This window comes from Tursiops truncatus, chromosome X (genome assembly GCF_011762595.2).
Source record: "Tursiops truncatus isolate mTurTru1 chromosome X, mTurTru1.mat.Y, whole genome shotgun sequence".
In the NCBI taxonomy this organism is placed as follows: Eukaryota; Metazoa; Chordata; class Mammalia; order Artiodactyla; family Delphinidae; genus Tursiops; species Tursiops truncatus.
Genome location: NC_047055.1, coordinates 89896798 through 89916057, shown reverse-complemented (window position 1 = coordinate 89916057; position 19260 = coordinate 89896798). Strand labels below are relative to the sequence as shown.

At 35.3% G+C, this 19260-nt stretch overlaps 1 protein-coding gene across 1 annotated transcript in view; it reads left to right on the top strand.

Moving 5' to 3' along the window:
* The window catches only part of KDM6A (lysine demethylase 6A), a 204571-nt gene that overhangs the window by 139522 nt on the left and 45789 nt on the right, over nt 1–19260 (top strand). Inside the window, 10 exon segments of the mRNA XM_019943503.3 lie at nt 3597–3690; nt 6396–6464; nt 6467–6521; nt 11616–11714; nt 11861–12080; nt 12641–12775; nt 13223–13378; nt 13942–14037; nt 15935–16036; nt 16696–17091. Of these exon segments, the coding sequence (XP_019799062.2) occupies nt 3597–3690; nt 6396–6464; nt 6467–6521; nt 11616–11714; nt 11861–12080; nt 12641–12775; nt 13223–13378; nt 13942–14037; nt 15935–16036; nt 16696–17091 (1422 nt within the window).

The window sequence follows — 19260 nt, the reverse complement described above, 5'->3', positions numbered from 1 at the left end:
CAGCCTGTTTGAATCCTTATATGAAAAAGTGCATATCTTACAAGTACTGTGGTTTTGGCTTTCTTTCACTTTTGTAAATCTGTCTGGCAGTCTCTGTTGTTTGAATATCTAGTCCATTTATATTTAATTCAATTACTGATATGGTTACATAAAGTTGGCTGTCATTCTTATTGTTTCCTTTGTATTTTGTCGTTTTTCTCTGGCTGCTTTCAAGGTTCTTCTCATTACATTTGGTTCTTAAGTATGCGACTATGATGTAGTTAGGTATTGGTTTTTCCTTTATATTTATACTAGTGGTTTTTTTAGTCTTTTGGATATGGGATTTTGATGTCATCACTTCTGTAAAGTTCTTGGCCATTGTCAGTATTTTTTCTGCCCCATTCTTTCTCTCTTCTCCTTCTTGGACTCCAATTAAGTCTTTAATCTGCTATTCAGTCCTTCCAGTAACTTTTTTTTTAAATTTCAAATTAGTATTTTTCAGTTCTAGAATTTCCTTGTGTTTCTCTTTTAATTTCTCTTTACGTGCTCTGATTTTTGGTCCATTCATTCCTTATGATTATGTTTTCCTTTTCATCTGTGAACATTGTTAAAATAGCTGCTTTAAAATTATTTGCAATTTCAACATCTGAGTCATTTCATGGCTGGTTTTCATTAATTTCCTATTGTTTTCAACATGAGTAAAAATTTCCTGATTCTTACAAGTCTGGTAATTTTATTCTGGGTATCATGAATAATACGTTGTGGAGAGTGATTTTGTTATATTTTTCTGAAGATGATATTTTTGTTTTATTAGCCAGTTAACTTTGCCCAAGTCACTCACGAAACTTTGTCATCCCTGTGGTTGGCAACAGCTAAATCTCTTCCTTTAGTTCTTTTAGGCTGCTGAACATCTGTTGTGTTCATGCACAGTTCAGTGGTCAACCAGGGATTTGAGCAGTTTAACTGCAGAATTTGTTGTTGTTTCTCTCCCTCTCCTTTCTGGTGTTTCTTCTCCCCTCACTTCCAGCTCTTGTGATAGCTACAAAGTCTGTCCTCAGATTCTTCAAGCTAGTAAGATTGCTGATTTCTGTTTGAGTTGTAGCCAACCAGATACCAGTTGGGGCCTGCCTTCAGGTGAAAATCCTAGAAAAATGGGGTTACTAAACCAGTGCCATTCCCTTCCTCTAAGTATTAGCTTCTCTGTTTTTGCCTGATTTTGGTTTCTTTTCAGTACTTTCTGATAGTTAACTTTTATATTTTATCCAGAATTTAAAGCTGTCTGAAGTGTTGTTACTTCAGCATTACCAGAGACAAAACTTTATACTAACTTTATACTAAACACCTTTACAGATAAACTCATGTTGCTTTTATATACTATTTATAGTTGCTACTTAATGTTCTGCTGTAAGCATCCATCATATTTTATATTTCCACTCACCTAGTGACATAGACCTAGGTTGTCCATCTCCTTGGTACTACAAATAGTACCATTTACAACATTACCTCTGGGAAGGTTCCTTTGGTATATATATCCCAAGAGTGAGATTGTTAGATTGGAGCATATTTGCATACCTAATTTCATGAGTAAATTCCCTTCAGGCAAGGCATGAGCATTTTCCTTTACTCACATCCCCACAATACTAAGAACTACCCAACTTTATGTTTGCCAATCTGATGGGTAGAAGGTAATATATCATTTAAACTTGCATTTTCTGATTTCTAGAGGTGTACACTTCTTCACATGTTTTTCACCTTTTATGTGTTGGTTTTTATGTCCATTGCCTATTTTTCTGCTTATGTGTTTCAAGTCAGATCCTTACTACTCCTCCTTATTTGTGCCATTTTGGCCAAGTTGAATAAATTCTTTCACATCTCAAAGAAATACTCTCCTTCATTTTCTTCTCTTAGTTTTATACTTTTACATTTCATATTTAGGTCTTTAATGTGGATGCCAGTTTTTTGTATATAATAGGAGGTAGAAATCAAACTTCATGTTTCTCAATACGATGCAACCAGCTTTTCAAGTATGTTGGTTTTATTATTATTACTAGTGTTTGGAAGTATGTTTTAGCATTTGTTGAGGTAATTCCACAAAGGGCTCTTTCTAAAATATAAATTTGATCATATTGCTTGAACTCATTTCAGTGGTACCCCATTGTCTTAGGATACAGTCTGTAGTCTTTTAACTTGGTTTAGGAAGGTCTTTGTGAAGTTGTCTGCTTGTCTCTGCATTTTCTGCCCAGTGTGCTAGTACTCTAAATTTACCACATGCTCTTTCTTCCTCTGGGAAATATCATACTGTTATTGTACACAGTACAGTATGTTTTATTTGTTTTTATATCTGTATTCTTGACTACACTGTAGTCCTAGCAGTTCCTGTTATGTATTAGGTATTCAACAAATATTTACCAGTTGAAGGAATTGAGTTGAATAACTTGATCCTTATCCTTCATTAATTGTCTAATTCACTTTTTCAGACCAGATTAATGTTTAAAGGGAACTCATTTACTTGATGAATAAAAGTTTATGTAATAACTACTGTTAATCTCAATGGACAGTTCTTTCAAATCTTCCTCATGTTGACATACTGCATTCATAGAGCTCCTTATTTGTTTCCATAGCTCTTTTTTAATCTCGTTTGATCCTTAGAACAACTCTAGATAGAAAGATCAGGCACTACATCTGTTTTATGGATGTTGAATCATAGCTCAAGTGATTTGCCTGAGGCTCACACAGCTAGTTTCGTGTTTCTACCTATGTTTTGGGGGAGAAAGATTTGTTTGCTCAGGCAGCTGTGTACTGTCAGTGATATGAATGAAAGCCACTTCATTGTTCTGCCAAGTATTTTTTAAAGATAGTATTTATGAGGTTTTCTTTTGTTGGCTTTTCCCCTTTTTGTGGGGGGTGGTGGGGAGGTTTTGTCTTAAGTTTTAGGACTGTAGCAATAATGGGTTTCAGTCATATTAGTACTTCTGGGATGAGAACTGTGGGTAAATGGTTTCATTTAGAGTTTTGCCCAAGGAATCTTAAATATTGCAAACATTATTAGACTATAATTATGGGAGGTTTGTTGTCTTCAAAATCATATATGTATTCTAAAATTTTTCATAGGATATTTTATATACCAGTATCTATATCTTTTAAACTTAGGTTTCAACTACTTTTGTACTTAGTTTTTTTAAAGCATTTTTGACGTGCTCTATTGTTCCTGTTAAGTTGCTTCGGAACTTGGTATTTCTAGGCAGACAGATGATGCACTTGGAAGTGGAATACTTTTCTGGTTTCATTAGTGTTATTAAGTAAAGTTGAAATCATTTATGTTATTAAATAGGTTGAGATGATTTTTTTTAATTATTGAGATTTGACAAATTCTTAAAGGTCATGTTTTAATGATACTTTGTTATATTGAATGTTTTACTGGTGTTAGATACTCTGAAACATGGTCTATTAACCCCAGCTGTCTAGAGTTAGAGAAACATTCAGTAAGGCACTTTTCTCTTTCAGTTGATTTTTTAAAATACGCTAAAATATCAGTATCATATAAAACTTAACATATGAGCTAGTTCTTTAAAGATGTTAATTTTATTTTCTTTAAATCTGTTTTTCCTGCTCTTTAGAGGAAGTATCATTCTGCAAAGGAAGCTTATGAACAACTTTTGCAGACAGAAAACCTTTCTGCACAAGTAAAAGCAACTGTCTTACAACAGTTGGGTATGTAATAATATACATTTAGTGTGTTATAAGTACATCTCTTTATGTTTTTTACATGTCACAGATGGTAAATACGTGGCTCATGTACCCTATTTCTTTCTTTCCTTTTCCCCAGAGTTGATAGAATTAATCTGAACCCATCATGTTTCCACCTTCTGCCGAGCATTGTCTATCTCACAGTCAATCTCATTACAGTTCTTTAGTGCAGCTCATCCATTTAAATTCTCAAAATTATACTCTGGTACTTAACCCATGGGTGAGGGGGACTGAATACTTTCTTTGTGCCAGATATGCTTAGTACTCAATGAAGTTAAGTGATTTACCTAAAGTCTCTTAGTGGTTGGTGAGCTTGCTTTCATAGCTCTGTTGATAATATTAACTAAAGCATTTTATGTAAGAATTGTGGAACATCTAACACTATATATAGTTTCTCTACACATGCAGTTCTGTTGTAATGTTGAAGATGAAAGCATGTAGTCGTCTGGATGTAATGTGTCACTATCACCAAGAAGATAATGATGGAATTCTCCAACATTTAATTTTGTTGCTTGGTTATTGAGTCATGTTTCTTGTCTGCATTTGGTATTTCGGGGGTTTTTTTTGGTTCTCCCTCCCCCCCCCACCCCAGCTTTTTAAAATTTGGTTTTGGTCTGGGCAAATAATTGACTCTTAAGTTTAGCCACCGTTGTAGTAATGTGAATGTTTTCATGATGTGACTATTTTTAATGTAATTTTAAAATTATTTAAGCTTAGACTTTATCACTTATCTTCATGATATGAATGCATATTATGTGATCGGTTATACAAAATAAACACATTGCTTTCATATAAAAGTTTTATTTTTAGCTTTGTTTTTAATTTAATCTCTGGTTAGAATTTTCCTTGAGTTATCCATACTTTTAAAAATTATAGTAAAGTTTTGTTTTTAATGATTACATGTAGTGTTTGAGTAATGTGAATTTGTATCTTTAAATTAAAACAAGTTTATTAGTACAGCAAAAAAGCTTTTGTGTTAGTTCTTCAGTAAAAAGAGCAAAGTGGTGCCTTCAGACAGCTTACTCATTCAGCTAATATTTGAATACAAGCTGCTTTTTAATTAGCTGCAGTGAAGAATGTGTCAATAGCAAAAATGCATATATACCTTTTAAATTTAAGAAATGGATTGAAATCGTTTGAATTACCTGTCTTCTTTCGCAGAGTGTATAGGTAAACTTTCCATGGTTTTGAAAGGGAAGGTACTTCCCCTAATTGAGTGTAATTTATGCCTGCACATCAATCCTTCCTACTTTCTTGTCACTGTTGCTTAAGCAACTCCTTTTAGAGCCTGCTACTGTAGGTCCTGTTCTTACTAGTAATAGTAGGAGAGGTAAGGAAAGAACAGATGAATAGATGTGTGATTGACTTATATTTCTGTAAAACATGGTAACTCAATCCTTTTAAAATGTCTTTTGGAGCACAGCAACTATAATAAATGCCAGAAAATAAAGGTCCTTATTTATTTTATGTACTGTGGACTATACACAAAGAACAGCTGATTTTATGCACTTGAATTGATCCACAACTGAAATATGATTCCCTGGCAAATTAAATCAAATTATTCCTGTGTGCCTTGAAGGTATAGAATACACTAGTCCATGATCCAGTCTTTTGATTACTTCCATAGCCAGCTTGCTTGCTTGTTTGTTTATTTATCATAACGGTTGTATTTAAGGTGTACAAGATGATGTTTTGATACACCTGTACATAGTGAAATGATTACTACAGTCAAGCTAGTCAGCATATGCATCTCCTCACATAGTTACCATTTGTTTTTGTGTGGTGGGAGCACCTGAAATCTATTCTCATATTAGCAAGTTTCCAGTATATATTACAATATTAATAACTGCAGTTGTAATGCTGTATGTTCTCTAGACTTACTTATCCTACATAACTTCAACTGTGTAACCTTGACCAATATCTCCCCATTTCCCCAACCTTACCGCTCCTGGTAACCACCATTCAACTCTCTGCTTCTGTGTATTCGACTTTTTAAGATTGCACATATGAGATTATGCACTATCTAAATTTATTTATTAAACATTTGTGTTACCCATTTTGTACCGTTTTTATTTGCACCATTTGAATGGACTTTTCTTATAGCCTTGGGGTTTTAAAAAATTGTCAAATGCTTTATAGTTTTTATTTTATAAGGTGTGAAAATATGTAGCCAGTGCCAATAAGGTGGGATTGTATGTGTGTGTTTTACTCTGAACTATCATTGATTATATAGCTTATATTTACTCCTTGGAAATAAACATTGGGTTAATAGTGTCTTGGAGATTCTTAAATGCACATAAATTTTTGCACGGAACAGTGAATAAGATTTAACATCTTTATATTCTTTTATACCTTGGAATCTTTTCAAATACAAAAAAATCAGAGAATAAAAGAACTGTAGTTTGCAGTCTACTAAGTGATAAGTCAATGCTTAAAATTGTTTTAATTTCTCTGGAATGAAAGTTCTTCATAGCTTTGACTGTACTTTAAAAACAGACTTTCTTAGGCCAGAATTGACAGTTCTAAATTTTGGGAATGTGTATGCCAAGCTAAATGAATAAATTTACTGAAAAGAGTATTTTTTTACTTGTTTGTTTTCTGCTTGGTATTCTTTAAAATAGAAGAATAATTAACTCATTTAGGTAAATATTTTTAATCACTTACTATAGGTTGGATGCATCATACTGTGGATCTCCTGGGAGATAAAGCCACCAAGGAAAGCTATGCTATTCAATATCTCCAAAGTCCTTGGAAGCAGATCCTAATTCTGGCCAGTCCTGGTATTTCCTCGGAAGGTAAGACTGATTTATCAGATACTTAGGCTTTGCTTTTGTTTATTCCAGCTAAGGGTTTTGAACTATGATCTAAAATATTAGTTTACTAATAACTTGATCAGTGTATTTTCTCTTTTAAGTCTTTTATAACAGATTTCTAGAAGTTAAAAAATAAAAGACAGCTTCTGAATGTGGTGGTTTTCTTACAGCAGCATCTGGTCTATCAGGACATTTCTTATTTTGCTTATTGAATTTTCATTTGACTTAAATTATTGCTGGTTTTTAAAAGTCATAGCAGATAGTAATTTTTCATTCAACTATTTATGCCTTTCCTTTTGATTTCTAGTGTTTTCTTTATATGTCTGTTTAATAGAACAGAGAATTTTTCATTCTACCTGTTGACTACCAGTAGTCAGTAGAACTTTGCTAGTTATCATTTTGATTAGTGATATATACCTTAGAATGGACATTAATAGTAGATCTCAAATCACAGTCGAAAGTAGATACATTATTATTGGACTTTTGGAAAGGAGAAGTGACATGTAGTGAAAATAGTTTTTTGCAAGCCTATAAACTTCTCTTGTACTTTGAATGTCTGAATTTTGCTTACTGATTATCTGAAACATACCTCATGTATATGTATCTGATAGAATATATTTTTGGACCATTATCAGATTGTTTTTTGGTTCCTAATTGGTTTTAGCTTTTGCAGTATGGTGGAAAGATCATTCGACTACGAGCTGAGATACTTGGATTCAAGTCTTGGCTAGGCTACTATTTGTGGAATCATGGATGGTACAGTTAAACCTTTTGAGGCTTCAGTTTTCTATTGATTAGAGAATTAGATTGGTGGTTCTCAATGCCGGGGGTGTGGGGCTATTTTGCCCCATAGAGGACATTTCATAATGTCTGTAGAGACATTTTGGTTATCACAACTATAGGGGGGTGCCACTGGCATCTAGTGGGACAGCTCTCTACAGTAAAAAATTACCTGGCTGAGGTTGAGAAGCCCTGGGTTAGATTATCTGTTAGGTACCTTCCCATTCTAAAGGTTTTAATTTTATGAATTCTTTGGAAATTATCCTATTTTGTTTTTTAATTTTAAGCTTTTTTCCTCTATTTTCTATAGTATTTTACTTGAAGTGAGTTTGCCATATAGTCATGTTAAATTTTAGTATTTTGTATGGTTTCATTTTTTTCCTTTAAATATAGCAAAGTATATTTGTATGAGAGGGAATAATATTAAGATGTTTCCTTCTTTAAAAAAATTTTGATTATTCATTAATAACATACAATAAGGGCTTCCCTGGTGGTGCAGTGGTTGAGAGTCCGCCTGCCTGTGCAGGGAACACGGGTTCGTGCCCCGGTCCGGAAGAATCCCACATGCCGTGGAGCGGCTAGGCCTGTGAGCCATGGCCACTGAGCCTGCGCGTCCGGAGCCTGTGCTCCGCAACAGGAGAGGCCACAACAGTGAGAGGCCCACGTACCGCAAAAAAAAATAATAATAATAATATACAATAAGAGTTGAGTGGAAAAGTTGCTGTTTTTAGCAGGGATTTTCTGATTCCTTCCCAAGCTTGTAAAATCATGTAAATTGGGTTGCTTATTAATAAAGCTTGAGAGTCCAAACATTGTCTCTTTCACTAAAGATCTTTGGGAGCAGAAACTGGATATTACCATCTTTGTATCTGTCTGCCTAGCAAAGTGGCTATTCAGTAAATGGAATAAATGAACTAACTGAACACCATTTGCATTTGGAGCTAGCTCTGTTACTACTATTAGTATTGTGCAGTGATAGGTTTCATACAGTGACCAGAAAGGAGATCTTAGTACTGGGAAGTAGGGCCTTGCCTAGTCATTGCCTCTAGTGTTAATGTTTATATATGAAAATTTCTTTTAATATAGATTAAAAGGAATGTATACTGGAAAGTATTTTCCTTTTGACCTAAGATACAAATCAGTAGTTTAATACAGTACAATAGTGTGGATGTCTTTTTAATATAATTTTTTCTTAATTCTAGGCATGGAAAATTAATGCATAACGAAACATCAAAAATTACTTTTTTTTTTCCCCCGCCGTGCCGCTTGCGGGATCTCAGTTCCCTGACCAGGGATTGAACCCAGCCCTGTCAGTGAAAGTGCTGAGTCCTAACCACTGGACCGCCAGGGAATTCGCAAAAATTACTATCTTAGTAATTTTCAGCTCAATGAGCACTATTCCATAGGAGGTTCCCCCCCCCCCCCCCCGCATTAACTGGTTTTACATTTTAAATCATTGAGATGCTTTTATTTGAATCTTTCTGGGTAAAATTTTCCAACTATAGTTTACTGACTTCTCAATTAAAGGATACTTACTACAATTTAACTTATTTTGGGGTTCAAGATTATCATGTTGGTGTCCATTATTTCTTATCTGAGGACTGTTAAAATTTTTTTTCTTTGATGTTTACTTTTCTTACCCTCTTTTGCTGACTTCTAATGTGTTGCTTCAAATCTGTTTTGTTGTGAGAAAATTTTTATAAATAAATTGTATTTTAGAAGTTATTAAAGCTCTGAAGGAAGATCTCAAGTGTCAGTAAGCAACTTTGGGATTTGATGACCCTAATATTTCTGAGGCATTTTATTACTTACCTCTGCATTCAGGTCTGTGTTGAAGATTGAATTTGTCATTTGGCATGTGTATATCATAACAAAAGTGTAATGTGGTAATGCTGTTAAACTGGTACTAATCATTGACTGTGTTATCACAGAACTATAGAATGTTAGAGCTGGGAAGGACCAGGAGGTCACCTAGTTTACCCTGTAAACCTTGTCATTTTGCAGATGTTTTAGAAAGTGAGCTCAGAGGAGTAAAATGTTTTGTTCAAGGTCACAGTCATGCAGGTAACTAGTATCAGAGCAGGGACTAGATCCTAGGTTCAACACCCAGTGCTTTCTCAATTACACAGCGCTGTCTCAGGGGAACCTAGTTAAGTTTTATTAGAGGAAAAGTGTTTGGCAGTTGGATTGGGACATCTGTATTTGGGCACATTGGTTTCCTACTTTCATTTTGTAGGAATCAAGTATGAAAACATTGGTTTTGGGAATTACTGCTTATTCCTCCTAGCGGTTAGGCAAATTTGTCTATAAATCTGAGATTGGCTTTGATTTAACAACAACAAACAGAGCATGTTTTCTACTATCTGTTAAGCATTCCCTTTCTTTGTGGTGTCTGTCCCTGTTTGGCATTGTTAATGCCCTCTTGTCCTGAATTCCCTTCTCATAAAACAGTTTGCTCTGTGACACTGCCTTCTCTGTCTCAGTCACTCACCTTTCTTATATTGCCCCAACCACAATATTAATGATTGCTTAGGCTTAGTTTTACCTCTCCTTCGTCGGTATCCTATGTTCTTATACCCTCTCTTTGATATGGATGAATTCCAAATCTAGATTGCTACACTTCAAGGTATTAAACACCAGGACCACATCTCCCATTCTTTACCTAACATTTCCCATTTTAATGTCCACACCTCATGTCAAAATCAGCATATTTCAAATCTCATTCATCATTTCTTCCTGAACCAGCTCCTTCTTCTTTATTTTTGCCAATGATATCACCATTTTTTTCCCTCTATTTAATCAGGCTTAAAAACTAAATTATAACCCCACCCCCATGAATAGCTAATGAGTTTGTCACAAAGTCTTTATCTGTTTTTTGGTTTATTGTTTCTCCTGTCTTTTTCTTTGTTGTTACTTGCATTACTTTCATCCTAATTTTGGCGTATTCCAAACCAGTGAATATAACTGCCTTCTTTTTTACTGTCCATAACTTATTTTCCTTTCAGTTTATCCCTACATGTTGTTAGCAGATTAATATTCCTATAAAGTACTTTCATCATGCCATTCCCCTTGTTAGAAGAACAAACTTCAGGGTATTCTTGGGTTGGATTTAAAATCCTCTACTGTTCGTATCTGTGCTATCTTATATTAAGTTTTGCTCATATTGTTCAAGCAGCATTTCAAAATGCCTTTTCTTACCTTCTCTGCCAGAATCAGTGGTTCCAACACTTTTGGAGTACTTGATGTTTAAATTTTTTTTTGCTGTTTACTCAGTCAATAGTATTTCAAAATAAGTCAATTACAATACAAATATTAGTTTAATGGAAAATTTATGTATGTATGTGTATGTTGTTTTTCCATTTCGTTTGCTTGGCCAAATTGCCATATACTGGCTGGTAATGGGTATCACTGATCTAAACAGTATGCATCTACACATATTCAGTTCCTTTACTCTTACCCTTCCCTTTCTTGTCTTTCCTAAACCCCGGTAGTGTGTCTACCCTAAATTCTCAGACCAGTTATTGTCTGTGCTAGCCATTTGATATGGCATCATGACAATTATAATGTGTCTTCAGTCCTCAACTAAATTGTAAGCTCCTTGAAGACGAACTGGATTTTGTTCTTTTCTTTTTCCCTTAGTGCCAAGCACTAAAGATAATTTCTGTATTTATAATTTCAGCTGCTGTTCTGTGTATCCATCAGGTACATCTACATTAAGAAAATGGCAGGTCATTGAAACTTTAATCATACCTTGCTACCCTTACTAGTCATAATATACTGTACTTAATTCTATTTTATACTATTTTTGATAGTTAGCTTGATAGTATTTATGTTTGTATTTTGTATGAATTAAAGAATTTTTGCCCTCATTATTTAAGAAAGGAGAATTGAAATCTGATTCAGCAAGTCTTACCAACATAGAGTGTTTTTCTTGGTTTTTAACTCTATGTTCTTACTCTATAGAAAACGAGAGATCAAGCTGTATAAGTAGAGTAGTGGGTGTGTGAGTGTGCTTAACTCAGTATTATAATATTGAAGTGATATGGCCTTTAATTATTTTAATAGGTTCTAAAGCATGCTGTATTGATAAACACTATCAGATAGACTATAATATAGTTTATTGAAGGGTTAATTATAATGTACATTATTGTTGTCATGTATGTACACACATTCACATAAATATGTCAGCTTATTAGGTTTTTATTTGCTTTGACATATAGTCCATCCATTCAGCAAATTAATTAATTAATCAATCAGTATTAATCATATTTTCTTGATTTTTCCCTCCCCTCTCAGGTGCTATTCAAGTATTGGGAAAGTTCAGGATGCCTTTATATCTTACAGGCAGTCTATTGATAAATCAGAAGCAAGTGCAGATACATGGTGTTCAATAGGGTAAGACTTTGTATAAAAATAATGGTATTATAATTGATACACAAAGATGGTTGCATCACATATAATGTACTTCATGGCTTATATCATTTTATGAAGCTAAGCAGTTCTTCTTAGTCAACTTATTTTTTCTGAATGTCTCTTTCCAGCGTGCTATATCAGCAGCAAAATCAGCCTATGGATGCTTTACAGGCCTATATTTGTGCTGTACAGTTGGACCATGGCCATGCTGCAGCCTGGATGGACCTAGGCACACTCTACGAATCCTGCAACCAGCCTCAGGATGCCATTAAATGCTACTTAAATGCAACCAGAAGCAAAAGTTGTAGTAATACCTCTGCACTTGCAGCACGAATTAAGTATTTACAGGTAAAATGTTTAAATGGCAGTTTTTTAAAGGCACATATTTCCCCATGACACTCAGGCAGGAGGAGGGTGGCTGGGAATTTTGTCTAGCTGTGTTTTGATGTCTATAATTTGTTTCCATATTTTGTAAACATACCATAGCTTGTAATATTATTTTACTTTTCATTTTAAGTAAGATATGCAGTATTTTGAAAGATGCTCTTTTGCACATTTACTCTGTTGATGCATATTAATTTACATAATTTTTTTCTATGTACTGTCTACATTTTTAAGTTGTCATAGCATTTTAGAGAAAAGGACACAAACATTGTCTTTCACTCTTGCTTGGAGTTTCATGAGAAGACAGCTATAAGAACTCTGAAAACAGAGCTCAGCTTTGTTTTAATTCTCACAAAGGTTTATATTCCGGTTTCCCTCATTATACTTAGTATCTTTCTGAAACCCCAAATTAAGAATCTATTTTCTTTTAAAAACAATTAGTTATAGCATTTAGGAAGATTTAGTGGACTTGCTCTTACTCAATTAGGCTTGTGTTAAATTTGCTTTTTACATAATTTTCCTAGGCTCAGTTGTGTAACCTTCCACAAGGTAGTCTACAGAATAAAACTAAATTACTTCCTAGTATTGAGGAGGCGTGGAGCCTACCAATCCCCGCAGAGCTTACCTCCAGGCAGGGTGCCATGAACACAGCACAGCAGGTGAGAAGTTGGGTTATGTTCTGCAGGTGCCCAGCTTTAAGGGTTCTTTTCAATCTGTAGTGGTCAAGCGTATTTTACTAAGCACAGGAGGCTTTCATTAATGAAAAGCCTCTTGATTTAATTGTGAAGGGAATCTAGATCAAATTAAAACTCCCTCTGATATGGGAAGAAATTTTGGGGTGCCAGTTTAGAACCTTTGTGCATTTTCATGATTTTGAAGGAGGTTTCTTAAAGTAATGCTGCAGTGGTTTATTTTTTAAAGCAAGTTTTTCAAAGGAAGGTACACATTCCTCCATTGATGATTCATTTGATTTTGATTTTCAATAATTGCCATCAGCGATGTCCACATAGCTTTGAAAAGTATGCAGCTTGTAAAGTTTTACAATTTGAAGGAATGAATTAAGAATATATAGAACCCTATTTTTGTCTTCCTTCTGTGATTCTTAGGCATGTAAACCTCATCATCCAAATACTGAACCTGTATTAGGCCTCAGTCAAACACCAATTTCACAGCAATCCTTGCCACTACACATGATTCCTTCTAGTCAAGTAGATGACCTGTCCAGTCCTGCCAAGAGGAAAAGAACATCTAGTCCAACAAAGGTATATATTTTAGAGAAATATAAAAATCCCAGTCAAAAAAGAAACTCCTAACTGCCCTGAACTTGTGCAGTTTGAACATCTCCTGTCCTTTACTTTAAATCTGTGGACATCAAAGAGTGAAAGGTTTGAGTTTTTCTATCCCAAATTCTTAGCATCATATTAAATATAGAAAGTAGGGATAAATTTGCATTCATCAAATCATTTTATTCATCTCCCTGCTGTTAAGATCTCAACACACTTTTCATCATCACCTTCTACTGACATTGAAATAAACTTAATGTTGGACCTAGTGGACAGTGTGGTATTTAGGTTAGCCATTTGGGCCATAGTTTAGGGGTGGGCCTTTTTGGGTGGCTTATTAAAGAATCAATATTTTCTTAATTTATGATTTTCCAAATTTATTATGCATGTAAAAGTATTTTTAAAAGAACTAAATGTCATAACATCTTTCTTATATGTAAATATTCCAATTCAAAGTCATTTGGCCTCCATTAGTCATTATTGTTAACTCTATGGATTTAACCAAATATTCTTTAATTTTTTTTTTTATCAATTTTCCTCAGAATACTTCTGATAATTGGAGTAGTGGCCATGCAGTGTCACATCCTCCAGTACAGCAACAAGGTCATTCATGGTGTTTGACACCACAGAAATTACAGGTATGTAAGATATGCTTTTGACAGATTGTTTTTTCCTATTAAAGAAGAGTAGAGGTACTAAGTTTTAAGTTTTTTAACTATTAATGCTTAAAGTTGAATGGCAGTAAACTCAATAAATAGGCGCATAAGTAAAATGAACCCACATTTACCAGAGTAATAGAGATAATTCATTCTTTTTTTTTTCCACTCCCCCCCGCCCCCCCCCCCCCCCCCCCAAATATATTCTCATGATTCAAACTGCCTCAGTATGAGTTTAGGGTATATAAAGTAAATTCTCCATCTAATTCCTGCCCCTACCCACTCAGTTCCCCTCCTAATAGACAGCCAGTGTTATTGGTTTCTTATTTGTCTTTCCAGAGATATATCATGCATGTACAAGCAAATACGCATCCTCTTTCTCTCATATATTACTATTTTTCTCCCTTTTTTATACAAATGATAGAATGCTATATATACTGTTAATAATATATTTTACAGACCTTTGCATGTCAGTGTATAAAGAGCTTCCTTATTCTTTTATGACTACATCATGTTTCTTTACGTAGGTTTCATACTTTTACTTAGGCAGATCACTAGTTTTGGACAGTCAGATTGTCTTCAGACTTTTCCTATTCCAAACAGTGCTTCTTAGAGTGTACTTGTCACAATGCATTTTTTTTTTAACATCTTTATTGGGGTATAATTGCTTTACAATGGTGTGTTAGTTTCTGCTTTATAACAAAGTGAATCAGTCATACATAAACATATGTTCCCATATGTCTTCCCTCTTGCGTCTCCCTCCCTCCCATCCTCCTTATCCCACCCCTCCAGGCTGTCACAAAGCACCGAGCCAATATCCCTGTGCCATGCGGCTGCTTCCCACTAGCTATCTACCTTACTACGTTTGTTAGTGTGTATATGCCCATGACTCTCTCTTGCCCTGTCACAGCTCACCCTTCCTCTTCCCCATAACCTCAAGTCCGTTCTCTAGGAGGTCTGCGTCTTTATTCCTGCCTTACCCCTAGGTTCTTCATGACATTTTTTTTTTCTTAAATTCCATATATATGTGTTGGCATACGGTATTTGTCTTTTTCTTTCTGACTTACTTCACTCTGTATGACAGACTCTAGGTCTATCCACCTCATTACAAATAGCTCAATTTCGTTTCTTTTTATGGCTGAGTAATATTCCATTGTATATATGTGCCACATCTTCTTTATCCATTCATCCGATGATGGGCACTTAGGTTGTTTCCATCTCCGGGCTATTGTAAATAGAGCTGCAGTGAACATTTTGGTACATGACTCTTTTTGAATTTTGGTTTTCTCAGGGTATATGCCCAGGAGTGGGATTGCTGGGTCATATGGTAGTTCTATTTGTAGTTTTTTAAGGAACCTCCATACTGTTCTCCATAGTGGCTGAACCAATTCACATTCCCACCAGCAGTGCAAGAGTGTTCCCTTTTCTCCACACCCTCTCCAGCATTTATTGTTTCTAGATTTTTTGATGATGGCCATTCTGACTGGTGTGAGATGATATCTCATTGTAGTTTTGATTTGCATTTCTCTAATGATTAATGATGTTGAGCATTCTTTCATGTGTTTGTTGGCAGTCTGTATATCTTCTTTCACAATGCATTTTTAAGCTCAAAGAACTTTCTGTGTAAATCCTGAAAATTACTGATTAGAATTTCATGCGTATTTATCTCAAAGATCACATTACAGTAAACCTTCTGAGGTTTCTCAAACTTCTTAAAGGACTTCATCTTGGGGTTGATTGTCATTGGTCAGAAATCAGTATCTTTGACTAGACAGCATTCTGAGTTTTACCTACTCATTTCAAGGGAAAGATTGCTTAGAATAGTGAGCTTGTTTCTTAGATGTGTCTTTGACTGTATTCTCCTTTCTTCTTCTTCTAGCACTTGGAACAGCTCCGTGCAAATAGAAATAATTTAAATCCAGCACAGAAACTGATGCTGGAACAGCTGGAAAGTCAGTTTGTCTTAATGCAGCAACATCAAGTGTGTATAGCATTTTTTTCCCCTAAAATTTGTTACCATTTCGAATATTTCTATTGACTGGAACATCATTTTAGAGTATGTTCATGCCCACTTCTACTTTCCACCAGTATTTGGTGGAATTGAATAATCTGTGCTTCTTAAAATACTAGTAATGGACAGATTTTTAGGAGAAAACAGCAATAAATTTGATTTTGAACATGACTTAGTATTTTATTATTTACATGTTATTCTGCATGAGTTTTATTTATATTATTTTAATACTTAACAAGCTACATCCTAAACTTAGGTGGGGTTCTTTCAAGCTTGTTTAACTCAGAGAATCTGGCATATAAATGTGATAGAATGGAATTTTGAGGTCCCCTATTTTGTGATGGGGGAAAGACCTGTAAATTTGATTTCCTTTCCATAATTTTCAGCTGGATTCTTTTGTCATTACTAAAGGGATATTTCTTAAAAAATTAAGTAGGTTCTTGCTTTTCCGAGGAAGCTAATCTAAATGTGAAGAAACAATTTCTTGTTTTGAAAAGGTATTTTTTAACCTAGAGAAATTAAATGTTAGGGTAAAATCAGAGATTACCTGGTTATATATTCTTCATATTCTGATTCTGTCCCCTGTGGACCACACAGGCAGCATTTATTTTTCATTTGTTTTTTGACAGATGAGACAGACAGGAGTTGCACAGGTACGATCTACTGGAATTCCTAATGGGCCAACAGCTGACTCATCACTGCCTACAAACTCAGTCTCTGGCCAGCAGCCACAGCTTGCTCTGACCAGAGTGCCTAGCGTCTCTCAGCCTGGAGTCCGCCCTGCCTGCCCTGGGCAGCCTTTGGCCAATGGACCCTTTTCTGCAGGCCATGTTCCCTGTAGCACATCAAGAACGCTGGGAAGTACAGACACTATTTTGATAGGCAATAATCACATAACAGGAAGTGGAAGTAATGGAAACGTGCCTTACCTGCAGCGAAACGCACTCACTCTACCTCATAACCGCACAAACCTGACCAGCAGCGCAGAGGAGCCGTGGAAAAACCAACTATCTAACTCCACTCAGGTAATAGAAGGACTGACTGCCTTGTTGGCTTCTCACATAATAGTTGTCTTCATTTGATTTTATGCATTTTGAGAGAAGAAGAAATAAAAGTTTGAGGAACTTTTTATAAGCATTTATAGTACTACAATGTTATTACTACATTGTGGCTCAGTATTATATGTATGTGAGTATATTTTCTTTTCCATATAAGATTTACACAGATAATGTTAGAAATTTCTAAAAAAATAAAGAAAATAGATCATACAACTCCCCAAAACCCACTGCTAATTTACAGTGGCATCTTAAGCAATTTATGGTGATGTTTCTTAGTTCATTTCTGCACATATTGCCTACTTAAGATCAGGTGCTTTGCTAAGTGGTGAGTATTCACTCTGGTGGGAGAAAAAGTTTTTTACTTCTGAATATTTATCCTCATAGTTTCCCTATATTTTGGATTGTTTCCATGGAGCGGGTGCTCCAAAGCAGAACTGAAGGGTCAAAGAGCATTTTAAAAAAATGTTGTGAATACGTATTGCCAAATTACTTATACTTTTACTAGCTCTAAGGAAATATTTGACTTATTGCTGGCTAGCTTTATATTACTGATAAAACTGAGATAAGTTCTTTTTCTAAGACTTTTAAAATGTTAATTCATGTAGGTAAACAGACAGTAAATAAGCATTACATATAGAATATTAGGTAATGTTATGATTAGTTCCCTGGAAAAATATACTAGAAACCAGAGCTGGAGAGTACTAGAGACTGGTGGTAGAGGAGTTGCAGTTATAAATAGGAATATCAGGGAAGATTTCACTGGAAGGGGATATTTGAATAAAGACCTGAGTGACAGAAGTGAGCCTTGAAGATACTTGTGATAAGAGTGTTCCACATCTAGGGAGCAGAAAGAAGCAATAGGCCCTAATGCAGGAGTGTGTTTTGCATATTCAGAGACAATCAAGGTGGCAAGCATGGCTGAGCAGGGTGAGAAGAGAGGTAAATGTGGTCCAGCTGGAAACAGACTGGCTAAATCATGTTCAGCCTTGTAGGCAATTGTAAAGATTTTGGATTTTGTTCTGAGTTAAATGGGAAACTGTAGGGAGGTTTGAATGGAGGAGTGAGGTGATCTGCCTGGATGCTCTCTGGTACTCTGTGGATAGACTAAAGGAGGAAAAAGGAGAAATGATGTGACCCACTTGGAGATTACTTCTGTAATCCATGTAAGAGGTGGTGGCGGCTCGACCCAGAGTGGCAGCAATAGAAGTGGTCAACTTTTGGGTACATTTGGGTGGTAGAACCAACAGGATTAGCTGAGAAAGAGGGAGACTTAAGTTAGCCTGATCAACTAGGAAAGATGGACGAGACTGGATGAAATCACCAAGGGGTGAGAATAGATTGGGAAAAGAAGAGAACTCAAAACTGAGCCTTGGGGCATTCCAGTATAATAGATCAGGAAATTGAAGAACTAGCAAAGAAAACTAGAAGAGGAGTGACCTGTGAGGGTAGTAGTAGATCTAGGAGAATGTGAGTGATGGATGCCCTTGAAGCCAAGTGAATAAAGTCTTTCCAGGAGGAGAGTATGATGAAAGTGTAAATCAAATAATGGTTATAGGTTGAGTAAGTAAGGTGAGGAAATTTACACAGGAGAAATAGGAGAGAATTGTTTGGGTAGGTGAGAGAATGGGATTTTGGAGGTTCAGTGTCTTTAAACATTAAAGGATTGTTAAAAGGATAACATGAGATTTTTGTTAGAATGCCTATAATGCTAAGGTATAATTGGTAGTTAATAAGTGAGAACCTTTGTTATGATTGTAACTTATAGTTCTATTATTCTTCTTTATTACATCTAATTCCCTGACTAGCTTAGTTGCTGAGATTTTCAGTAAATACGCCCTTAACCCTACTTTGGAAATTTGCTGTCTTTTAAAAACATAATTCTAGTGAAAGAACCCTCAGTTTACAGGCCATGAAGCCTCTGTACATGACTGTATACTAAGTGGCAGAGCCCCAGCCTTTGCTTTGCAGGCCCCTCAAGGCCAGTGTCCATAGGAGCTTTATAATTTAGGTAATATAGCTGGGAAAGTTGTCTAAGAAACTCTGTTGAACTGATTCTAAGTCAGAGGTTTCCCAAATGAGGATGCTGCATGACTGCTAAAGCTGGGGAGCCTCTATCTCTGGTATTAATATAATTAG